This window comes from Dermochelys coriacea, chromosome 3 (genome assembly GCF_009764565.3).
Source record: "Dermochelys coriacea isolate rDerCor1 chromosome 3, rDerCor1.pri.v4, whole genome shotgun sequence".
NCBI classification, from domain to species: domain Eukaryota; kingdom Metazoa; phylum Chordata; order Testudines; family Dermochelyidae; genus Dermochelys; species Dermochelys coriacea.
Genome location: NC_050070.1, coordinates 110,559,012 through 110,578,728, shown reverse-complemented (window position 1 = coordinate 110,578,728; position 19,717 = coordinate 110,559,012). Strand labels below are relative to the sequence as shown.

The window sequence follows — 19,717 nt, the reverse complement described above, 5'->3', positions numbered from 1 at the left end:
TCTGTCTACTTTCCTCAGGCAAACTACTTAAACACAGTTGTGTAATGGGTGTGGTTTTGCTCCCACAGCCTATTCCAGCTCCTGAGGTTCTCTTGATATAAACAGAATCTCATTCCTGCTCTAGAAATAAGCACCCCAGGAAGTCTCACATTGAAGAGACAGGTTTCAGAGTAGCAGCCGTGTTAGTCTGTATTGGCAAAAAGAAAAGGAGGACTTGTGGCACCTTAGAGACTAACACATTTATTAGAGCATAAGCTTTCGTGAGCTACAGCTCACTTCATGGGACAGAAGTGTACCGCAAATAGCCAGGCTGCGGTGCACCGAGGAGGGAAGTAAAACCTCGTTTCTAAAGCGTTCCGTTTTCTAGCCAGTTCCTCTGTTCGGAGGCCCGCGGCCATTCTGCACCAGTAACCCCAAGCGGCGAGTAAAACGACAGACACGTGCACAGCACCAGATCGATGCACGCCACAAGCAACCTGGAAAACATTCCCCATCTCCCACTCGGTCCCGCTGCCTAGGTCGCTACGCCGCTCGGCTAGCGGCAGCGCCACGCCCGCTGCAGGGATCCTGCGCGGCTCGGCGGGCCCAGGGCTCGGCCAAGCAGCGCAGGCTCAGGACGGAGGCGCTTTGAGCAGAGCCGGGGCGGGAGTGCAGCGGGGGGGGGGGCTGCTGGCGCGCTCTGCCCCCGCTCCCCCGCAGCACTGTTCGCACTCGGCTGGGGGGAACCCGTTGCACCGGCCAAGGGGGGCTGGGCCGAACACAGTTAACCCCCCCCCCCCAGTTACAGACACGCCCCAGCCTCGGGGCTGCCCAGCAACGAAGTGAGGGGCCGGATGGCCGGGCGGCTCCGTGGAACACAGGGCGGGCGGCGCCCCGCTCCCCTCGTGCCCGTTTAACAGCTGGGCTCAGACCCCGGCGTCAGCGAGCGCGGAGCTGGGGGGGGAGGGGGGCAGCGCGCCTCACGCCCACTGGCTGTTTGTGAAAAGAAAGACGCAGCTAGCGCCCGGCAACAGAATCGACCCTTCCCCGCCCGCGCGCTCTTCGCAAGCCCGGGGACTACAGCTCCCAGCATGCAATTGGGGCCGGGCAAGGGCAGTTAGCGCATGCGCCGCCCAGAGACGGGTGAATGTACTTCATTTCTCAGCCGGGCGCGATCCCGTCACGCCCCTGGGCGAAGCGCGAACCCCAGTTCCGTTTTTCTCCTCACAGTGCGAGGTTTTGTGGCGGATGGTAAAGCCGGTCCTGTGACTCATCGACGCAGTGTGGCTCGAGGGAAGAAAGGGCCGGGAGCGGGGGTACGCTACGCATTTCCTTCCCAACGTCACTTCCGCTCGCCATTTTGTGCCTGAGCCGGGTGAAGTCGAGAGCGTCGCCCGCCAGCGCCGCCATGACGGACCGTTACACCATCCACAGCCAGCTGGAGCACCTGCAGTCCAAGTACATCGGCACGGGCCACGCGGACACCACCAAGTGGGAGTGGCTGGTGAACCAGCACCGCGACTCCTACTGCTCCTACATGGGCCACTTCGACCTGCTCAACTACTTCGCCATCGCCGAGAACGAGAGCAAGGCGCGCGTGCGCTTCAACCTCATGGAGAAGATGCTGCAGCCCTGCGGCCCGCCCGCCGACAAGCCGGAGGAGTCCTAGCGCCGCCCTCCCAGGGGAACCCCCCCTCCGCGTCCCGCCCCCCCCCCCCCACTTTTGGACCCTGCCCGGTTTCCCGAGAGCTCGCCCGCCCGCAGGGGAGCGAAGCCGGGATGGATTTGGGGCGGGGGCGGCTCTCGGGAGGAGCGAGAAGAAGCTGCCTCGACGCCGCCGGGGGTGGGAGCCTGGGCTGGCCGCGTTGTTTCCTCCCGCTCCCGACTGCGAGCGAGCCCGGCAAACGCATTGCTCCGCCGTCCCGCCACCAGCAGCGACCGTGGCCCGGGAGGGAGCCGGGACTGTGCCAGACCCCGGGCGGGGGAACCTGGACCCGCCGCTTCCCGAGATGGGGCCTAACTACGAGGAAAGCACGTGTCTTCGCGACCAGCCAGTGCGGGGCCCGCTGCTCCTGAGGGGACTCGAGGGACTCGGCCGCGAGCCCTTTCCTGCGGGGTAGCATTGTTTGCAACCCCATGCCACACTTAGTTTAGCTATACGGATTTTTTTTATTTGTATGGGAAATAAAAATGCGTTGAGTGATTTCAAATGTTGCTTCTGGTGATCTGCCTCTAGGGTAACTAAAGGCTTGGTAGGTAAACCGGGGACCAATCACTTACATAACTATACATGGTGTCAAGTATCAGAGGGGTAGCCGTGTTAGTCTGTATCCACAAAAACTATGAGGAGTCTGGTGGCACCTTAAAGACTAACAGATTTATTTGGGCATAAGCTTTCGTGGGTAAGAAACCCACTTCTTCAGATGCATGGAGTGAAAATTACAGATGAAGGCATTCTAGATCAATATAATAATGCCTGCGTCTGTAATTTTCACTCCATGCATTTGAAGAAGCGGGATTTTTACCCACGAAAGCTTATGCCCATATAACTCTTAGTTTTTCAGGTGCCACCAGACTCCTTGTTTCTATACAACTATAGTAATGTGTGTTCACAGGGTTTTTGGGTGCATTTGTTTCTGGAGCATGAATCCTGGCTTCCATAACTGCAGCTATTTCCCCTTCCTGCATTCCAGGCATTTGCTTACCAAAATTCAAACCTGTAGATTTGATGGTGCTCCAAGGGATTAATTTGAGTCATGAATGTATTGTGCTAGTAAAATGTGCAACAAAGCCACCTTTTTCAGTAAGTAATTTGATGCTTCCTGGCCCTGAATTACTAAGTGGGATACACTTATTATTTTCTCTAGTATCTTGTTTGCTCTTGTCTCTGTTTCCTCTGGGCACTGTTGGGTTCTCTAAACCTCACCCCATCTTGTGTGTGTCTTCTCTTCCTCTGGTTTCCCCTCTTTTTGTTGCTTTCACTCTTTTCTCCCCCTTACAGGATATATAGTTCTGTTGCCTCTTCTATTTTCACCATTGTACTAACAGCAAAGTGAAACTTCATCTCCTAAATGCTTGAATGCATACAGCAACAGAGTAAAACGCTGCAGGGAGTCTGGGAGAGATGAAATAACCTTTTGCTGAAAGACTTCTCCCCTATTAGTAGTTTACATAAACTTACCCATTTCCACAACAAGCAAAAATCTATTTTTTTGTCTGTGCAGATCTCCTGTTAATAATGTTTGTTTCTATCCTGGAAGAGTGAAGTATGTAAAACCCTAGTGTAGAAGACTTGGGCAGAGTGATGAAATGCTGGGGCAACAATTTAAAACTACCATTAACTTGATTGCAGAGGATTGTGCTGCTCTTGGCTTGTTTCTAACTTGAGAATATCATACTGTTTGCTTAAAGAAAAGGAGTACTTGTGGCACCTTAGAAACTAACAAATTTATTTGAGCATAAGCTTTCATGAGCTACAGCTCACTTCATCGGATGCAACAAAAGTAAATAGTTCGAGTTTTGTGAGGTAGAACCCGATAACATTTATGACAGGTTTCAGAGTAGCAGCCGTGTTAGTCTGTATTCGCAAAAAGAAAAGGAGTACTTGTGGCACCTTAGAGACTAACAAATTTATTAGAGCATAAGCTTTCGTGAGCTACAGCTCACTTCATCCGATGTGTGTCATAGGTAGATAGCTCAGTGGTTTGAGCATTGGCCTGCTAAACCCAGGATTGTGAGTTAAATCCTTGAGGGGGCCATTTAGGGATCTGGGGCAAAAATTGGGGATTGGCCCTGCTTTGAGCAGGGGATTGGACTAGATGATCTCCTGAGGTCCCTTCCAACTCTGATATTCTATGATTCTATTCTAAGTACCAGTGACTAGCCAATATTTGCTCTGTTAGCATTTGACTGTTATAATACATTGAATGTATAGAAGTAAAAATGGTGCTTGAGGCTGATAGTTTTACACAAATAATGCTTGCAGTTCCTGTCTGAAGACAAAGTACAAGGTATAACAAGTGATGAAGTTTAAAGTAGTTTAATTTTTTTAAAATTGATGTTCTTCAAAGAGTGGTTATTTGTGCCAGATGATGCACAAACTTGTAAAGTCCACAGCTTGAAGGATAAAAGCACTGTTAGTAACTTGGACCTTCAGTGGTAAGACTCAATGGGGAATGGATGGGGTAGAGTGAGGTTGAGGAGGCCCCTGCAAGGGTAGACAGGAAACCAGGAAAGTCCTGCAATCCTTTGGGCTGAAAATGGCCGGTAGGTTGTTGAACCTCTTAAAGTGAAAGAAGAATCCAAGGGCTTCACTTTGCCCACTATTAAATCCATTTCTGAAGAAACCATATGAAATGTTTTATGGGGAAGCTTTATCAATTGGCTTATATAGTGTAACAATGCATGTTCTTTTCCATATTACTTTAAAAATGCAATTTAGGGGAGCGCAGTAGTGAACTTAATGTGCATCAGCAGGGTCTACATCAGTGGTGGGCAACCTGCAGGCTGCATGCAGTCCATCAGGGTAATCTGATTGCGGGCTGGGCCCTTGAGACATTTTGCTGATGTTGACTGTCCACAGGCACGGATCCCTGCAGCTCCCAGTGGCCGTGGTTCGTCACTGGTATTCTGTTGTTTACCCGTGCAATTAAAACTGCAATTAATTTTTTTGAGTTAATCATGAGTTAAGTGCGATTAATCGACAGCCCTAAATTTAATACAACATTTTATTGTGTAATGCTCCAAGGATTTGTTATAAAAAGTCAAAAATATAATTTGAATCCATATACTCTAGACAACTTTGAATTAAAAAACAATCCTCAAATCTTTCATAGGATTCAAAACTATTTAAGCTATTATAAAACATATGCACCAGAGAAATTAGGGCCCAGGTTATCCTAACTCATTTTTATTTGACCAGTCAATATTCAAGTCTCGCATTATAAGGGATATGTTTTGATATGAAGGTTTGAATAGCTAGCAAACAGTGATGCTATGACACCTAGTTTGCCAGAGGCTAAGTAAAAATGCCTCTTGTCCAAAGGTTTGTAAGGCTATTATGAGAAAATGCCAGAGTGCTAAGGCTATGAATACTCCAGAAGTAACAACTCATTTTGCACAAGGTCAAATTTGTTATAAATTGAAGGCCCGATCCTACAAACCTTTATTCACATGAGAATTCCTACTCAAGTATTCCCATTGAAACAATTAGGACTTCTCATGTGGGTAAGGATTACAAAACAAAGAATAAGTGATGCAAATGTGCAGTGTTATCCTTTCTTTTTCTGTCAAAAAACAAAAACAGGATTTTTCTTAGGTGTTTTTGCTCTACTTGTGAAACATTTGATGATAAAATATATAATGTTTAAAAATTATAAAGGAGCTTTTATAATGGGTGATAAATTATGTACACTACATATAACCTAATAGGAGCCATTGACTTTTACTAACATCTGACTTAATTCTGTAGTCTTTAGGGACACAAAACTCCTATTGACTTCAGTGGGAATTTTGCTTGCAGAATCAGATCCATAATGAGTTCAATCCTGTGAGGTGGTTTTAAAATTTTTATTAAAGCTAGTTAAAAAAAATTATATAATAGGTTGAGAAAAGAGTGTTTGTACATTTGTTACCCACAAATACAAGTTTCTTTTTAAAGTCATATGATACATAGAGCACATAATCAGCAATAACCCAAATTTAGGTGAATAGATTTAACAATACAGTTTAGATATTAGAATCCGAATACTTGGGTACATCACTCATGAAAAGTTTTATACAGAGATTTGGTTGTGGAAAGCAAAATATATCAGAGTGGAGATTGTCCCTCAATAATTGAGAATTAGGTAGGTTGTCCATTTAGAAAATACAGTCCACGAGGAAAGTATTTGTTACTTTCCTGACTGCGCTTCTCATCAGCACTCCAGCTCATCCCTCCTGGTATTGTCGACGTCCAATGATGTGTTCTATGTAGATATCCCTCGACCACCTGATGGTGTCCTACACCCTGAGTTGCCATATCAATTCCGCATTCTGTCATTACTAGTGTCCTGTGCGCTCAAGGCTCCGATGATCAGTGCGTGTCTGAACCTGGTAACCCTTAGCTCTCAAGGTTTCGTTCAGAGGAGCATATTTCTCTACCTTTCAAGCTTGGGCATCATGGAAGGCTGGAGTCCTGTTCTCGAAGGGCACTGGGACATCCACCATGATGATCGTCTGGTCCTTGTTGATGATGATGATGATGTCTGGTCGCAGTAGTGTTTACTCTGAATGTAAAATACCTACTTTCGTATATTAATTACTTTGCTGTTGAAACCAAACCCAACCGTTTTACATTGCATTACATTATTGTTGTTTGCGGTAATGACAGCCAGCAAATACAAAAAGTGGATCCAACTACAACTCCTCCACAACCCATTGTACTTCACCTCTAGGATAAACCATGCCACCAGGTCCCACCACATGGACGCTGCACGACGCCTCACAATTTATCAGCAGTACCTCCAACAAGCTGAATTGGCTGCTCCACCACGGAACCTGATACTATACTAACATGAACTAGAAAATTCTCTCACCGACTCCACCTCAAAAAATTTCACAATAATACCACCACCCACCACTACCATGTGACCACCAACAGTCATACTAAAACAAACAATCAGACTGGACACCCTACAGTGGACGAAGCCACATATTTGATCATTACGTTGATTGCTTCCGGAAAAAAATTGACTGAAATCCATAAACATGACACCCACTGCAATCTCGCCGCTGCTGAGAAGATAGTCCCTGAAATCCAATCACCAGATCAAGCTAGTAGACAAAGGGGGTTCTATAGTCACTCAACTGGCCTCATTGATATAGTCATCACAGTTGACAACTCTGATTTAAGAACATTAACCTCTATTTCTGGAACACTGAAGTCTTTGGCTAGGAGGTGCATCGAATGAGCACTGCAACCATATGTTATTAGCTTGGGACTCTCTTCTAAATATTTTTTTCTCATCTTGGATACATTTGCAGCATTCTCTGTGACCACGCTGCTTACTAAACATTTGAATTTTTTTTCAGTTTGTTTTAGCTTTTACTGTTACTTTTAAGTATTCTGCTGTGTGCACGTTTCGTGATATATCAATTGTTTCTCTAAGGAAGATGTTCCCTTCTGTCGTCACACAAGCATATACAACAGGATCATTGTGGACATTGCTCCACCCATCAAGACTCAGGGTAACAATTTTCCCTCTAGACCTTTTGCACACTGCTCATTTTCTCTTTCATGCACTTTATCCAGCAATTTGCCTGCGACATCTGCTCTGTTGGGTGGACTGTATCCGGTCTTAATGATTGAACCATCTTAATGAAGTGTGGGTTCTCAATCATATGGAAAGGAGAGTTTGTTGCATAAACAAATCGGGCAATTTTTTCATCAGCTACCTCTTTTTGTAATTTGCTGGTTCTTATCACAAATTTATTTATGGTTGTTTCTGGATGATGGAGATTTTTTTTTTCTTTTTGCTACAGGTGATATACTGTGGCTATGTAACATACATGATGTGACTGAAACACTATCATTGGCAGATAACTTTGAAACTATGGAAAATGATGGTGATGCTGAAGGTGGATAGTCTTCAGAATCCTCTATGTTGAGGATGGATTCTCCTAAACAAAATAAGTCAATGCAGTTATTTAATGATTATTACCATGCTGCTTGTTTAGCATTACTCATTGCATTCGCTGACAGTCAGTACTACTTTAAAGGTGAAATTGTAAAAGGAAGTTCTGCCTATTTCAGCTATTTATTTTTTATCACAACTGCATCTAAAGTGATAGTACCATAGATTAATAATTATATTTTTTGCTCAAACATGAGAATTCAAGAATAGGAGAAGGAAGACAGGCAGTCCTTAAGAAAGAAGTATGAAATAAAAGTGTACCAACCTGAAGATCCTGCATTATTCAGATATGTTCCTTTCATGATCTTCAGTGCGGCTTCCTCCTGAGAAGGAACACTTCTCATGATGATGTTTCATTTGGATAGCCAGGTTTTGCATTTCTTTGTTGCATTTTGAACGCATGCCTGTCTTACCCACAGGTGGAGGAACTTCATTAAAATATTCCTAAACTGGGTCTCTTTTACGGCCTGCTGCCATTATAGGTTTTCCTTTCTAGTGAGAGAATGGTATGGTAGATCTCAAATCAAAGAAGGCTACACTCAGAAAGACCTCAAGACTTCTAGAATATGCTGCTCAAACCGTTTAACTTTTGTTTCTACGGCCTGTTCCTCCCTTCTCACATTTATCTCCAGACTTCTTGTCCAGATCTTTTCTGCCCCCAACAATCTTCTATTCATTGAGCTTTTTGAAACTTTGCACTTTTAAAGAAAGGTAATGGATTGACTCTGTGTACACAAATTTGCACAGGGACAATAGGGTTGCGGTCTATTATTTCCCACCTCTATATTTATTTTATTTTATTTTAAAACATTTTTGCTGTTAACAAGCATGTTACCTCTGGAGACACAAATTCACAGTTTGAGAACTACAAAAACTAAGCATTTCTGATGGTATCTTCTAGACTGAGCACTGAGTCCCATTGGATAAATAGAAGAATTAACCTAAAGAATTTATATAGAAGCCCCTGGAACTTCATAAGATTGGGTCCTAATCCATGAACTATTGGAATTCATTTACAAAACTTTTCTTAAACATTACATGAATATATTCTCATACTATAAAATTAGAATTTATAATCCCTATTCCATAATGAGATATCTTAATTAAAACTATCTTTAGAGAGGGTTTTTCCTCAAAATCATTTTATCAAATCAGATTTTTTTTATTTAAAAAAAAACAACATTGATTTTTATTGAGCCTGGACAGTGCTCAGATATCCCCCCCCCCCCCCCAAACACGTGGCTAAACTCATTCATTTCATTCTCATCCATAACAATTTTATTTTATATTCAATAACAAGCACTTTGTCCAAACCATGAGAACAGCCATAGGTACTACGATGTCTCCCCACTATGCCAATCTCTTCACAGGCCACCCGAGGAAGAATTTCTGGAAAAATGCACCACAAAACCAATGATAAACCCGAGATACAGCAATATTTTCATGTTCTGGATGGGCGACCTAAACTCCCACATCGATTTCCACCACAACTTCACTCACTACCACCCAACCATCAAACGCTCTCTAGAATACTCCTGCACCAGCATCAGCTTCCTGGACACCACAATCTTCCAGTTTCAATCATGGAACCCTACAGACAACTATATGCAAAAAACCCACAGATCACAACACCTACCCTCACAGATCAAGTAACCACCCCCTCCCCCACACACAAAAAAATCTTTTATTTATAGCCAGGCCCTCAGATACCACAGAATGTGCTCAGAGGAGAAAGTCCAGGATACACACCTTAACAAATATAAAACCGCTTTCACCAAATAAGGACACTCCACCAGAGAAGTAGATTGCATCATGGGACAGGCCACCTAAATACCCCTAAGAGAACCTTCTTCAAAACAAAGAACAAATGAACCAAAAGCCCCCCGCACATCCTCCAATGCACACCTCTAGCTGTCACCTACTATTCCACGTAGGAATCCATACGGAATCCATAAATAATTATAACCCATACTTGATGGGGACTGTATCCTGAAATAAATCCTTCCCAGCCCCATCTTCTGGTCTTCAAACAATGCCCAACAGCATCAGACACAAGCACCTCACAGATCAGAATCCACCAACTCAGAGCAGTACCAGACTCTGCCAGAACAACAGACACAAAACCTATAGACATATATCCACTACTACAATGATCAATACCTTCCTCCCACAAACACATCTTTTAAGATCCACGTGGTGTCCCTCATCCGGTGTATTAAATACCCCAGTAACAACTATGTCGCTTCTTCCTGACACTGGATCTTGTAATGACTTTTTGAATGAAAAGACCTTTATTATAAAATTTCAGTTCCCCAGGAAGGTACTTACTGGTAGTCATCAAGTCACCCCTTCATGTTCTCTTTGATAAATAAAATGAGCTCCTTCAGTCTATCACTATAAGGCATGTTTTACAATCCTTTAATCAATCTCATGGCTCTTCTCAGCACCCTCTCCAATTTATCAACATCCTTATTGAATGGTGGACACCAGAACTGGATACAATATTCCTGTAGATGTCACATCAGTGCCAAATACAGAGATAATATTGTGACCAGGTGCCTGGGATGGGCAACACTGAGAATGCTACACTCAGAGCAGACTGCAAGAAATAGGGCAGAGAATCCCCCCCCCCACTGGTGGCTTATTCTATAATTAGATTCAACAAACCAGTAACAAAATAGCTTCTGCAGCACCACACTGGTTAACTGGAAGCCAAACACAATCTAATATAGTGAGAAGTTATTGAAAACCTGTGTCACCATATGTGAGATTCTTTCTAATCCCAAAGGCTCAGACACATACCCCCAGGTCAATATGAATCTCAGATCTTACCTAAATATCACACTGACAGCCAATCCTTAGTAACCTACCTAAAAATGTATTAGTACAAGAAAAGAAGAGAGTTATAAAGGGTTAATAGAACATACACATACAAATGATTACATCTATTGCTCTCATTGATGGTACTGCCTACCCACAGGGAAAAAAAGGAATCCAAATCCAACACTTCCCCCCAAATGCCACCACCACACACTGCAATGATGGATTATGGTTCCTTGGCTTTAAAATTATTTCCTGGTTGATTGACCTTCCATCATTCATTAGCCAGGGACAGAATTTTCTCTGTGCCAGATTTTTCTGTTACTTCATCAATTCTACCCTCTTCCCATGAAGTTAGGGAAGAACATGCATCTTAACAGTTGTTAAAGTAGATTTAACAGTGACAGGCAGCTCTTTCTGCCCCATCCAAGGAAGAGGGGGAACTGTGGAGGAGCCCTGTTTACCCAAATGTGGTTGAAGAGGAGAACCTCCCCTCTCATTTTAGCACAGGAAGCTGCACTCCTCTGACATTCTTCAAATTCTCCTTACTTTAACCTAATCACTTTAGTTAAATGTTTGGGGCCACTGTGAGCCCAGCGGATTCCCTTTGACACATGGTCCAGCACTTGATTGCAATACTGTATGGTGAATGGAATTAGGTACTGGGGTGGGGTAATGGACAATGTTAAAGCAGTACTGCATGACTTTCAAAGATCGGGGGAAATCCATTTTCTCTACAAAATTAGGATTAGCCTGCACAGCAGGAGTTCAGCAAAATATCTATGGACCAGCAGTAACAGGAACTAATTACTTTTCCTGGCAATGTTTCAAAAAGAGACTTTCATTCCATGGCATATTTGATGAAAGAATTTTAAAGCAAGAAGAAATTGACAATAATTTAGATATTCACAGTGCTATTATTATTTCCTTTCACAACCAACTTCTCTTCATCTCTTTCTCTGTTTGTTCCTTAAATCCTGAATTTAGATTAGTCTGTTGCCAGGAAAATTACTGTGATATGAAAATTCATCACAATTGTTACTTGAGATAAGTAGTGTGTGTTTGTGTTTGGGGGTTACTTGCTGTGTGCTGAGCCTGTGTTTGTCTGTTTGTTTGTCTGAAGGACCGTGTGCTGTGGCCAGCAGTTGGAAGCTGTGAGCTGCTAAACAAGGTTTGAAATCTAGAAGCTTCTGTTCATTGGCTGAGCCTTAGTCAGGAGGTGGGGCGATCAAAAAGGCCAGGACTTTATAAAGCAGTGAGCAAGCGACCAGGGACCACTAACAGGGAGTTTCGAGAGGGAGTTTGGAAAGGGGGCGAAGTACACTTGCCATTTTCTAAAATCTTTAAACTAAATTATAATCAAAACTTCTTGATTTAAACAAAAACCCTATCTTTAACCTAGGTAGCTGCAGGAGAAATGCAGGCAGAAGCCCAGCAGCAGAGTGGGAGCTATCCTGTTTATTCCACTCAGTGTAGCATGTGTGATTACCTGCCTTGTGGGTGGGTGGCATATGTGTGCATTTGGTGCAAGGAGCTCCTGGCCCTCAGAGACTGTGTACGGGCTTTGGAGGCCAGGGTGGCAGAACTGGAGGAGCTAAGGGAGACAGAGAGGTATGTTGATGAGGCTTTCCGGGACACTGTAGATTTGTCCCACCTCAGGTCAGGCAGCCCCTGCGCTGTTAAGGAGGATGAAAGGCCCAGAGAAAGAGAGCAGTCAATGGGAACAGCGGGAAACCTTCCCATACTTGGGACCCTCCTTCTAGCTGATGTTGGGGTATCCTCTTGCACTGAGGTTACCTCTCCAGAGGAGGGAACTCCAGTCATTAGGAAAAGACCAGTGTTAGTAATGGGAGACTAGATCATTAGAAACATATGGTGACTTGCCTGCCTGGTGCGAAGGTTGCAGATCTCTCAAGGCATCTAGATAGACTTCTGTGTAGTGCTGGGGAGGAGCCAGTGGTCGTGGTACATGTAGGGAAGGGTAGGAGAGACGTCCTGGAGGCCAAATTTAGGCTGCTAGGAAAGAGACTGAAATCCAGGACCTCTATGTTGGCAATCTCAGATATGATTCCAGTTCCATGCGCAGGGCCAGGTAGGCAGGCAGAGTCTTCAGAGTCTCAATGCGTGGATGAGACGATGGTATAGAGGAGGGATTTCGATTTATTAGGAACTGGGGAAACTTTTCAGATGGGGGAACCTATACAGGAAGGATGGGCTCCACCTAAACCAAAGTGGATCCAGACTGCTAGCACTAAACATTAAAAAGGTTGCAGAGCAGTTTTTAAACTAAGAGATGGGGGAAAGCCGATTGCTGCAGAGGCGCACGTGGTTTGGACAGAGACTTCTCTTAGAGGAGAGTCTATTGATAGAGATTCTCTAGATTTTAGTCAGGAGGAGGGGATGGAAGAGGATAAAGTATGGGCCAGATCAGATGAGAAACATTCACATAATGAATCTGACACATCAGAAAAGGGCAGACAAATAAGCAGTGACAAGTTTTTAAAGTGCTTGGGCACAAATGCTAGAGGTCTAAATAATAAGATGGGTGTACTAGAGTGCCTCGTGTTAAAGGATGGTATTGATATAATAGGCATCACAGAAAACTGGTGGAGTGAGGACAATCAATGGGACACAATCATTCCGGGCTACAAAATATATCGGAAGGTCAGAACAGGTCATGCGGGGGGTGGGGGGGGGAGTGACACTATATGTGAAAGAAAATATAGAATCAAATGAAGTAAAAATCTTAAATGAATCCACATGTTCCATAGAATCTCTATGGATAGTCATTCCATGCTCTAATAAGAATATAACAGTAGGGATCTATTATCGACCACCTGACCAGGACAATGATAGTGACGATGAAATGCTAAGGGAGATTAGAGAGGCTATCAACATAAAAAACTCAATAATAGTGGGGGATTTCAATTATCCCCATACTGACTGGGTACATGTCAGCTCAGGATGAAATGCAGAGACAAAATTTCTTGATACTTTAAATGACTGCTTCTTGGAGCAGCTGGTACAGGAACCCACAAGGGAAGAGGCAATTCTCGATCTAGTCCTGAGTGGAGCGCAGGATCTGGTCCAAGAGGTAACTATAACAGAACCACTTGAAAATAGTGACCATAATATAACAACATTTAACATTCCTGTGGTGGGAAGAACACCTCAATAGCCCAACACTGTGGCATTTAATTTCAGAAAGGGGAACTATGCAAAAATGAGGAGATTAGTTAAACAGAAATTAAAAGGTACAGTGACTAGAGGGGGGAGGGATAGCTCAGTGGTTTGAGCATTGGCTTGCTAAACCCAGGGTTGTGAATTCAATCCTTGAGGGGACCATTTAGGGATTTGGGGCAAAAATTGGGGATTGGTCCTGCTTTGAGCAGGGGGTTGGACTAGATGATCTCCTGAGGTCCTTTCCAACCCTGATATTCTATGATTCTAAATCCCTGCAAGCTGCATGGACACTTTTCAAAGACACCATAATAAAGGCTCAACTTAAATGTATACCCCAAATTAAAAAACACAGTAAAAGAACTAAAAAAGAGCCACCATGGCTTAACAACCATGTAAAAGAAGCAGTGAGAGATAAAAAGGCATCTTTCAAAAAGTCAAAGTCAAATCCTAGTGAGATAAATAGAAAGGAGCATAAACACTGCCAAATTAAATGTAAAAATGTAATAAGAAAAGCCAAAAAGGAGTTTGAAGAACAGTTATCCAAAAACTCAAAAGATAATAATAAAATGTTTTTTAAGTACATCAGAAGCAGTAAGCAGAAAGTGGGGCCCCTGGACGATCGAGATACAAAAGGAGCACTTAAAGACAATAAAGTCATCACAGAGAAACTAAATGACTTCTTTGCCTCATGGCTGAGGATGTTAGAGAGATTCCCAAACCTGAGCCGTCTTTTGTAGATGAAAGAGCTGAGGAATTGTCACAGATTGAAGTGTCACTCGAGGAGGTTTTGGAATTAATTGAGAAACTTAACAGTAACAAGTCACCAGGACAAGATGGCATTCACCCAAGAGTTCTGGAAGAACTCAAATATGAAATTGCGGAACTATTAACTGTGATTTGTAATCTGTCCTTTAAATCAGATACTGTACCCAATGACTGGAAGATAGCTAATGTAACGCCAATATTTAAGAAGGGCTCTAGAAGTGATCCTGGCAACTACAGACCGGTAAGTCTAACGTCAGTATAGGGCAAAATAGTTGAAACAATAGTAAAGAATAAAATTGTCAGACACATAGAAGAACATAAATTTTGGGCAAAAGTCAACATGGTTTCTGTAAAGGGAGATCATGTCTTACTAATCTATTAGAGTTCTTTGAGGGCGACAACAAACATGTGGACAAGGGGGATCCAGTGGACATAGTATACTTAGATTTCCAGAAAGCCTTTGACAAGGTCCCTCACCAAAGGCTCTTATTTAAATTAAGTTGTCATGGGATAAGAGGGAAGAGCCTTTTATGGATTGAGCACTGGTTAAAAGACAGGAAACAAAAGGTAGGAATAAATGGTAAATTTTCAGAATGGAGAGGGGTACCTAGTGGTGTTCCCCAAGGGTCAGTCCTAGGACCAATCCTATTCAACTTATTCATAAATGATCTGGAGAAAGGGGTAAACAGTGAGGTGGCAAAGTTTGCAGACAATACTAAACTGCTCAAGATAGTTAAGACCAAAGCAGACTGTGAAGAACTTCCAAAAAATCTCACAAAACTAAGCGATTGGGCAACAAAATGGCAAATGAAATTTAATGTGGATAAATGTAAAGTAATGCACATTGGAAAAAACAACCCCAACTATACATACAATATGATGGGGGCTAATTTAGCTACAACTAATCAGGAGAAACATCTTGGAGTCATCTTGGATAGTTCTCTGAAGACGTCCACGCAATGTGCAGTGGCAGTAAAAAAAACAAACGGGATGTTAGGAATCATTAAAAAAGGGATAGAGAATAAGACGGAGACAATCTCATTGCACTTACATAAGTCCATGGTATGCCCACATCTTGAATACTGTGTACATATGTGGTCCCCTCATCTCAAAAAAGATATACAGCATTAGAAAATGTTCGGAAAAGGGCAACTAAAATGATTAGGGGTTTGGAATGGGTCCCATATGAGGAGAGATTAAAGAGGCTAGAACTTTTCAGCTTGGAAAAGAGGAGACTAAGGGGGGATATGATAGAGGTACATAAAATCATGAGTGGTGTGGAGAAAGTGAATAAGGAAAAGTTATTTACTTGTTCCCATAAGAACTAGGGGCCACCAAATGAAATTAATGGGTAGCAGGTTTAAAACAAATAAAAGGACGTTCTTCTTCACTCAGCGCACAGTCAACCTGTGGAACTCTTTGCCTGAGGAGGTTGTGAAGGCTAGGACTATAACAGGGTTTAAGAGAGAACTGGATAAATTCATGGAGGTTAAGTCCATTAATGGCTATTAGCAAGGATGGGTAAGGAATGGTGTCCCTTGCCTCTGTTTGTCAGAGGGTGGAGATGGATGGCAGGAGAGAGATCACTAGATCATTACCTCTGGGGTACCTGGCATTGGCCACTGTTGGTAGACAGGATACTAGGCTGGATGGAACTTTGGTCTGACCCAGTATGGCCATTCGTATGCTCTTATCAGAAGTTTCAATTACAGCAGCTAACAACTGTTAAGGAACTAAACATTAAAATATAAATATCTTGGTAAGCTGCATAAAGGGCAAGGCAAACTATGAGAAATTAAAAATGGAGTTTTAAGTAGTTTTAAACTTTTCCTAGATTTGCAGTCCATCACCTTGAACACATAAAAAGACATACTAGTATAAGATTAATAGAAATAGCTAAGTCTCACATGAAAAGATGGATTTTAGAAATAAGAATTTGAGAAATACTACAATGAGTTTCTTGTAGTCTTGTTTTGAAACTAGAGTAAATAACTTAAATCTCAGTGGGGGCTTTGCTTACCCAAAAGACTGCAGGATTGAGCCACTAAAGATCTTCCTGAGACAAAGATTAAATTGATCATTTGAGTTGAAAATAATTCAGAATATTTTGGATTGGAAAATGGTTTGAAAATAATCATGTTGCTTTTTACAGCTGCCTACTATAGAATAATATGCCATTGGCAATCATAAATGAAAATCTCTTAAGGTTTAAGTGGTTAAAATATTTGTTTTTTCGATATTGTGGCATGGTGGTTTCTCTTACCCTAATTGCCAAAAATGTAGATGTAAGCATGGGGCTGAAATTGTATGAGGGAGAGAGAGAGAGAGAAGTGTAAAGAAATTGCTGCAATGGGACTTAATTTGATCCTGCAATCCCTACTCAGACAAAATTTACCATTAAAAATCAATTGATGGCAAAATGTGTTTCAGTGGGAAGCATTATTGGATCCCATAATAAATAATAAAATTATCTGCATTTTAAACATTTCATTTAGTATGGTAGTTTTGAAGGATACAGAGCGCAACAGGTTACAGAGAACCCCAAACAACTTGTTTAAATGGGTGGGAGCATTAGTAGACCAGGTGCCACCATTTTAATCATGGTATAATGTAGATCTGTTTCAAGCAGGGGTAGACAACACCCTATTGGTGTTGGTCCTGCTTTGAGTAGGGGGTTGGACCAGATGATCTCCTGAGGTCTCTTCCAACCCTAATCTTCTATGATTCTTCTTTTATGAATACAGTGCTTAAAATATCCGTAACTGCCTGAAGCCCTGTTATGTACACAGAATTTGAAGATTTTATATAGATCAAGGTTAATATTGTAATAATAACTCTTAACCAGCCAAGGCCCAAAGCTGGGCCATAATGTGTGACAAAGACCCAAAATAAGGGACATAAAAATGATTAATTAAGGAAACTTAAAATGTTGTGTGATTCCTTCCTTCAGTGCAAAGAACCCCTTCTATAATCCCATTTTCATGATTTTGAATTGTTAAATCATTTTCTGCAATAAGAGTTTGTGGTGAATATAGGCTACATCACCAATTCCGACAATTTTATCATGTCTAGTGATTTTGGAGGTTTTCTTAAAGTTCCCAACTGCTGGAGCTCAATCTCTCAGCTGTCCTTTCCAGATGAAGTCAGTTTCTAGCCTGCAGAGAAAAGCTGGAAAAACCTCCAACATCAAAAGTCAAATGGAAAAGAAACTTGTAGTTATTTCTTAAATCTAATGATTCTTCCAAAATCAAAGCCAATCTCATGATTTTGAAGTTGGTGAAACCACATGGGTAATTTTGGAGTTCAAACAAGAGGCACTGAAGAATTAGGGCTGGGGCCAGCTAGAGCTGCAGCCCAGCATTAACCACCGTTGTGTCAATAGTCTGAGGCGCCGATCCTGCCAACATCTACCCAGCTGTGCCCCAGGACTTCAGCGGGGCTGCTCACTGGCCCAAGCTAAGCATGTGTTGGTTTGGAGAAGCACCATGGGGTTTTGTAGCGCTGTGCTCCAGGCGCATCCCTCTCCCGGGGCCGGCCAGCGGCCGCCCGCCCGCCCGCACTCACTCCGGCTCCGCCAGGAAGTGACTCCGCAGTTACACCGCGTGGAGGCAGAACCGATTCACCCCCGGCTGCTTCGCCACCCACCGCGCCCCCAAACCAGCCCCGCGGCTTGTCCTGCGCGCAGAGCGGGGGCTGCTCCGCCCGGGCAGCCAGCGGGAGGTGGGGGCAGGGCCGGCCGAGCGGCCACATAACGCAGGGGCGCCCGCCCACCGTGCCTGGGCAAGTCCCCCGCCCGCCGCCGCCGCCGCTGTCTCGGCGCCCGCCCGCCCGCAGCCGAGCTCCCCGCCGCAGCCTTCCCCCGGATTCGCCTCGCGCGCTAGCCCAGGGCAGGGGCGGCGGCGGCGGCGCAGCCCCCGCGCTTGGAGCGGGCGGGCGGCCGGCCCCAGGCGAGCCGGGAGATGAGCGAGAGTTGCGGGTGAGTGGCAGCCGCTGCTGGGGAGCCTGGGGGCTGGGTGAGGCGGGTGTTTGCGGGCCAGCGCCAGGTGAGCCGAGCGGGGGCGCTGCCTGGCCTGGGGGCAGAGTGTGAGACTCTCCCACGTTGCTGGAGCTGGGGAGCCCTTGCCCCTGCTCCCCATGCGCGCGGGGGCAAAGAGATTTCCTCGCCCCTGCTCCCCCCCCTCCCCCATGCGGTGTTACCGGGTATGCAGGACACGCTCCCTGCCTTTCCCTAGGAGTTTACAGGCTAAATGGTCAGGCGGCAAGAGTGGGACCCGCATAGGGATTGGGAGTCTGATGTCTAGGCTGCGGTGTCAGGCCAGGGTTAGTAGAAGTGGAGTTAGCAGACCCTGGGTTTGTTAACCTAGGGCTTGCGTGTCTACACTCATTGGTAACCCCAGATCAGGACGTGTTGAGTCCTTGGTCCCAACCGGCTGCGCTAGCATCTGCACTGCATTATAGGGCCCTGAGTTCAACCACCCCTATCCCAGGCTTCCTAGCCCTCTCCCAAAATGGGGCTGCTCTAGTCCTTTGTTCATGGTGCAGTGTGGGAACACTTGACTGTCACAAGGACAAAGAATGATGAGCTGTGGGATACTTTTGGTGAGTCCAGTAGGGCTGCATCTACAGTACAAAGCAATAAGGCTTGAAGTGTCCAGGCTTGCCTCCACTCACTCCTCCATGAACTCCTGGGACCCTGGTAGGGTTGCCAACTTCAGTTGGATGAATTCCTGGAGGTTTCATCACATGACTTTACCTTTAATTCTTAGAGACTCCAGGACAGTCCTGGAGGGTTGGCAACCGTATACTCTGGGTCAGCATTATTTGTGTGTGGACAAAATAGGGGTTACGCTTGAGCCTGAGTTCAAACCCGGTGCTTACATTGCAGTGTAGACATAGGCTTTAAGGTTTGTCTACACTGCAATAAAACACCCAGTGCATGCCCCTATCGGTTGACTCAGGCTCGTGAGTCTTGGGCTATGGGGCTATAAAATTGCACTGTATACATTTGGACTTGGGCTGGAGCCCAAGCTCTCAACCCCATCAGGGTTCCAGTTTGAGCATCTACACTGCAATTTTATAGCCCTGCAGCCTGAGCCCATCAGTCAAGCCCATCAGTCGACACAGCCAGCCACAAGTGTTTTATTGCACTGTAGGCATACCCTTGGGGCCTTGTGAGATGCATATGGGTGACAGCATGTTTATTGCTACATAGTTAGCAACTTACTTTGAGTGCAGGAGGGAAAAGATGCTCTAGTGTCAGCAACCTGTTATCCTCACCAGTTTAAAGGAAACACACA

The 19,717-nt window shown here is 44.3% G+C and overlaps 1 protein-coding gene across 1 annotated transcript; it reads left to right on the top strand.

Annotated features, from left to right (window-relative positions):
- The first annotated feature begins 820 nt into the window (after positions 1-820).
- Positions 821-2,189, top strand: SF3B5 (splicing factor 3b subunit 5). Its single transcript, XM_038396428.1, has one exon. It carries the CDS (start codon positions 1,388-1,390, stop codon positions 1,646-1,648), a length of 261 nt encoding a protein of 86 aa, XP_038252356.1. The 5' UTR covers positions 821-1,387; the 3' UTR covers positions 1,649-2,189.
- The last annotated feature ends 17,528 nt before the right edge of the window (positions 2,190-19,717 follow it).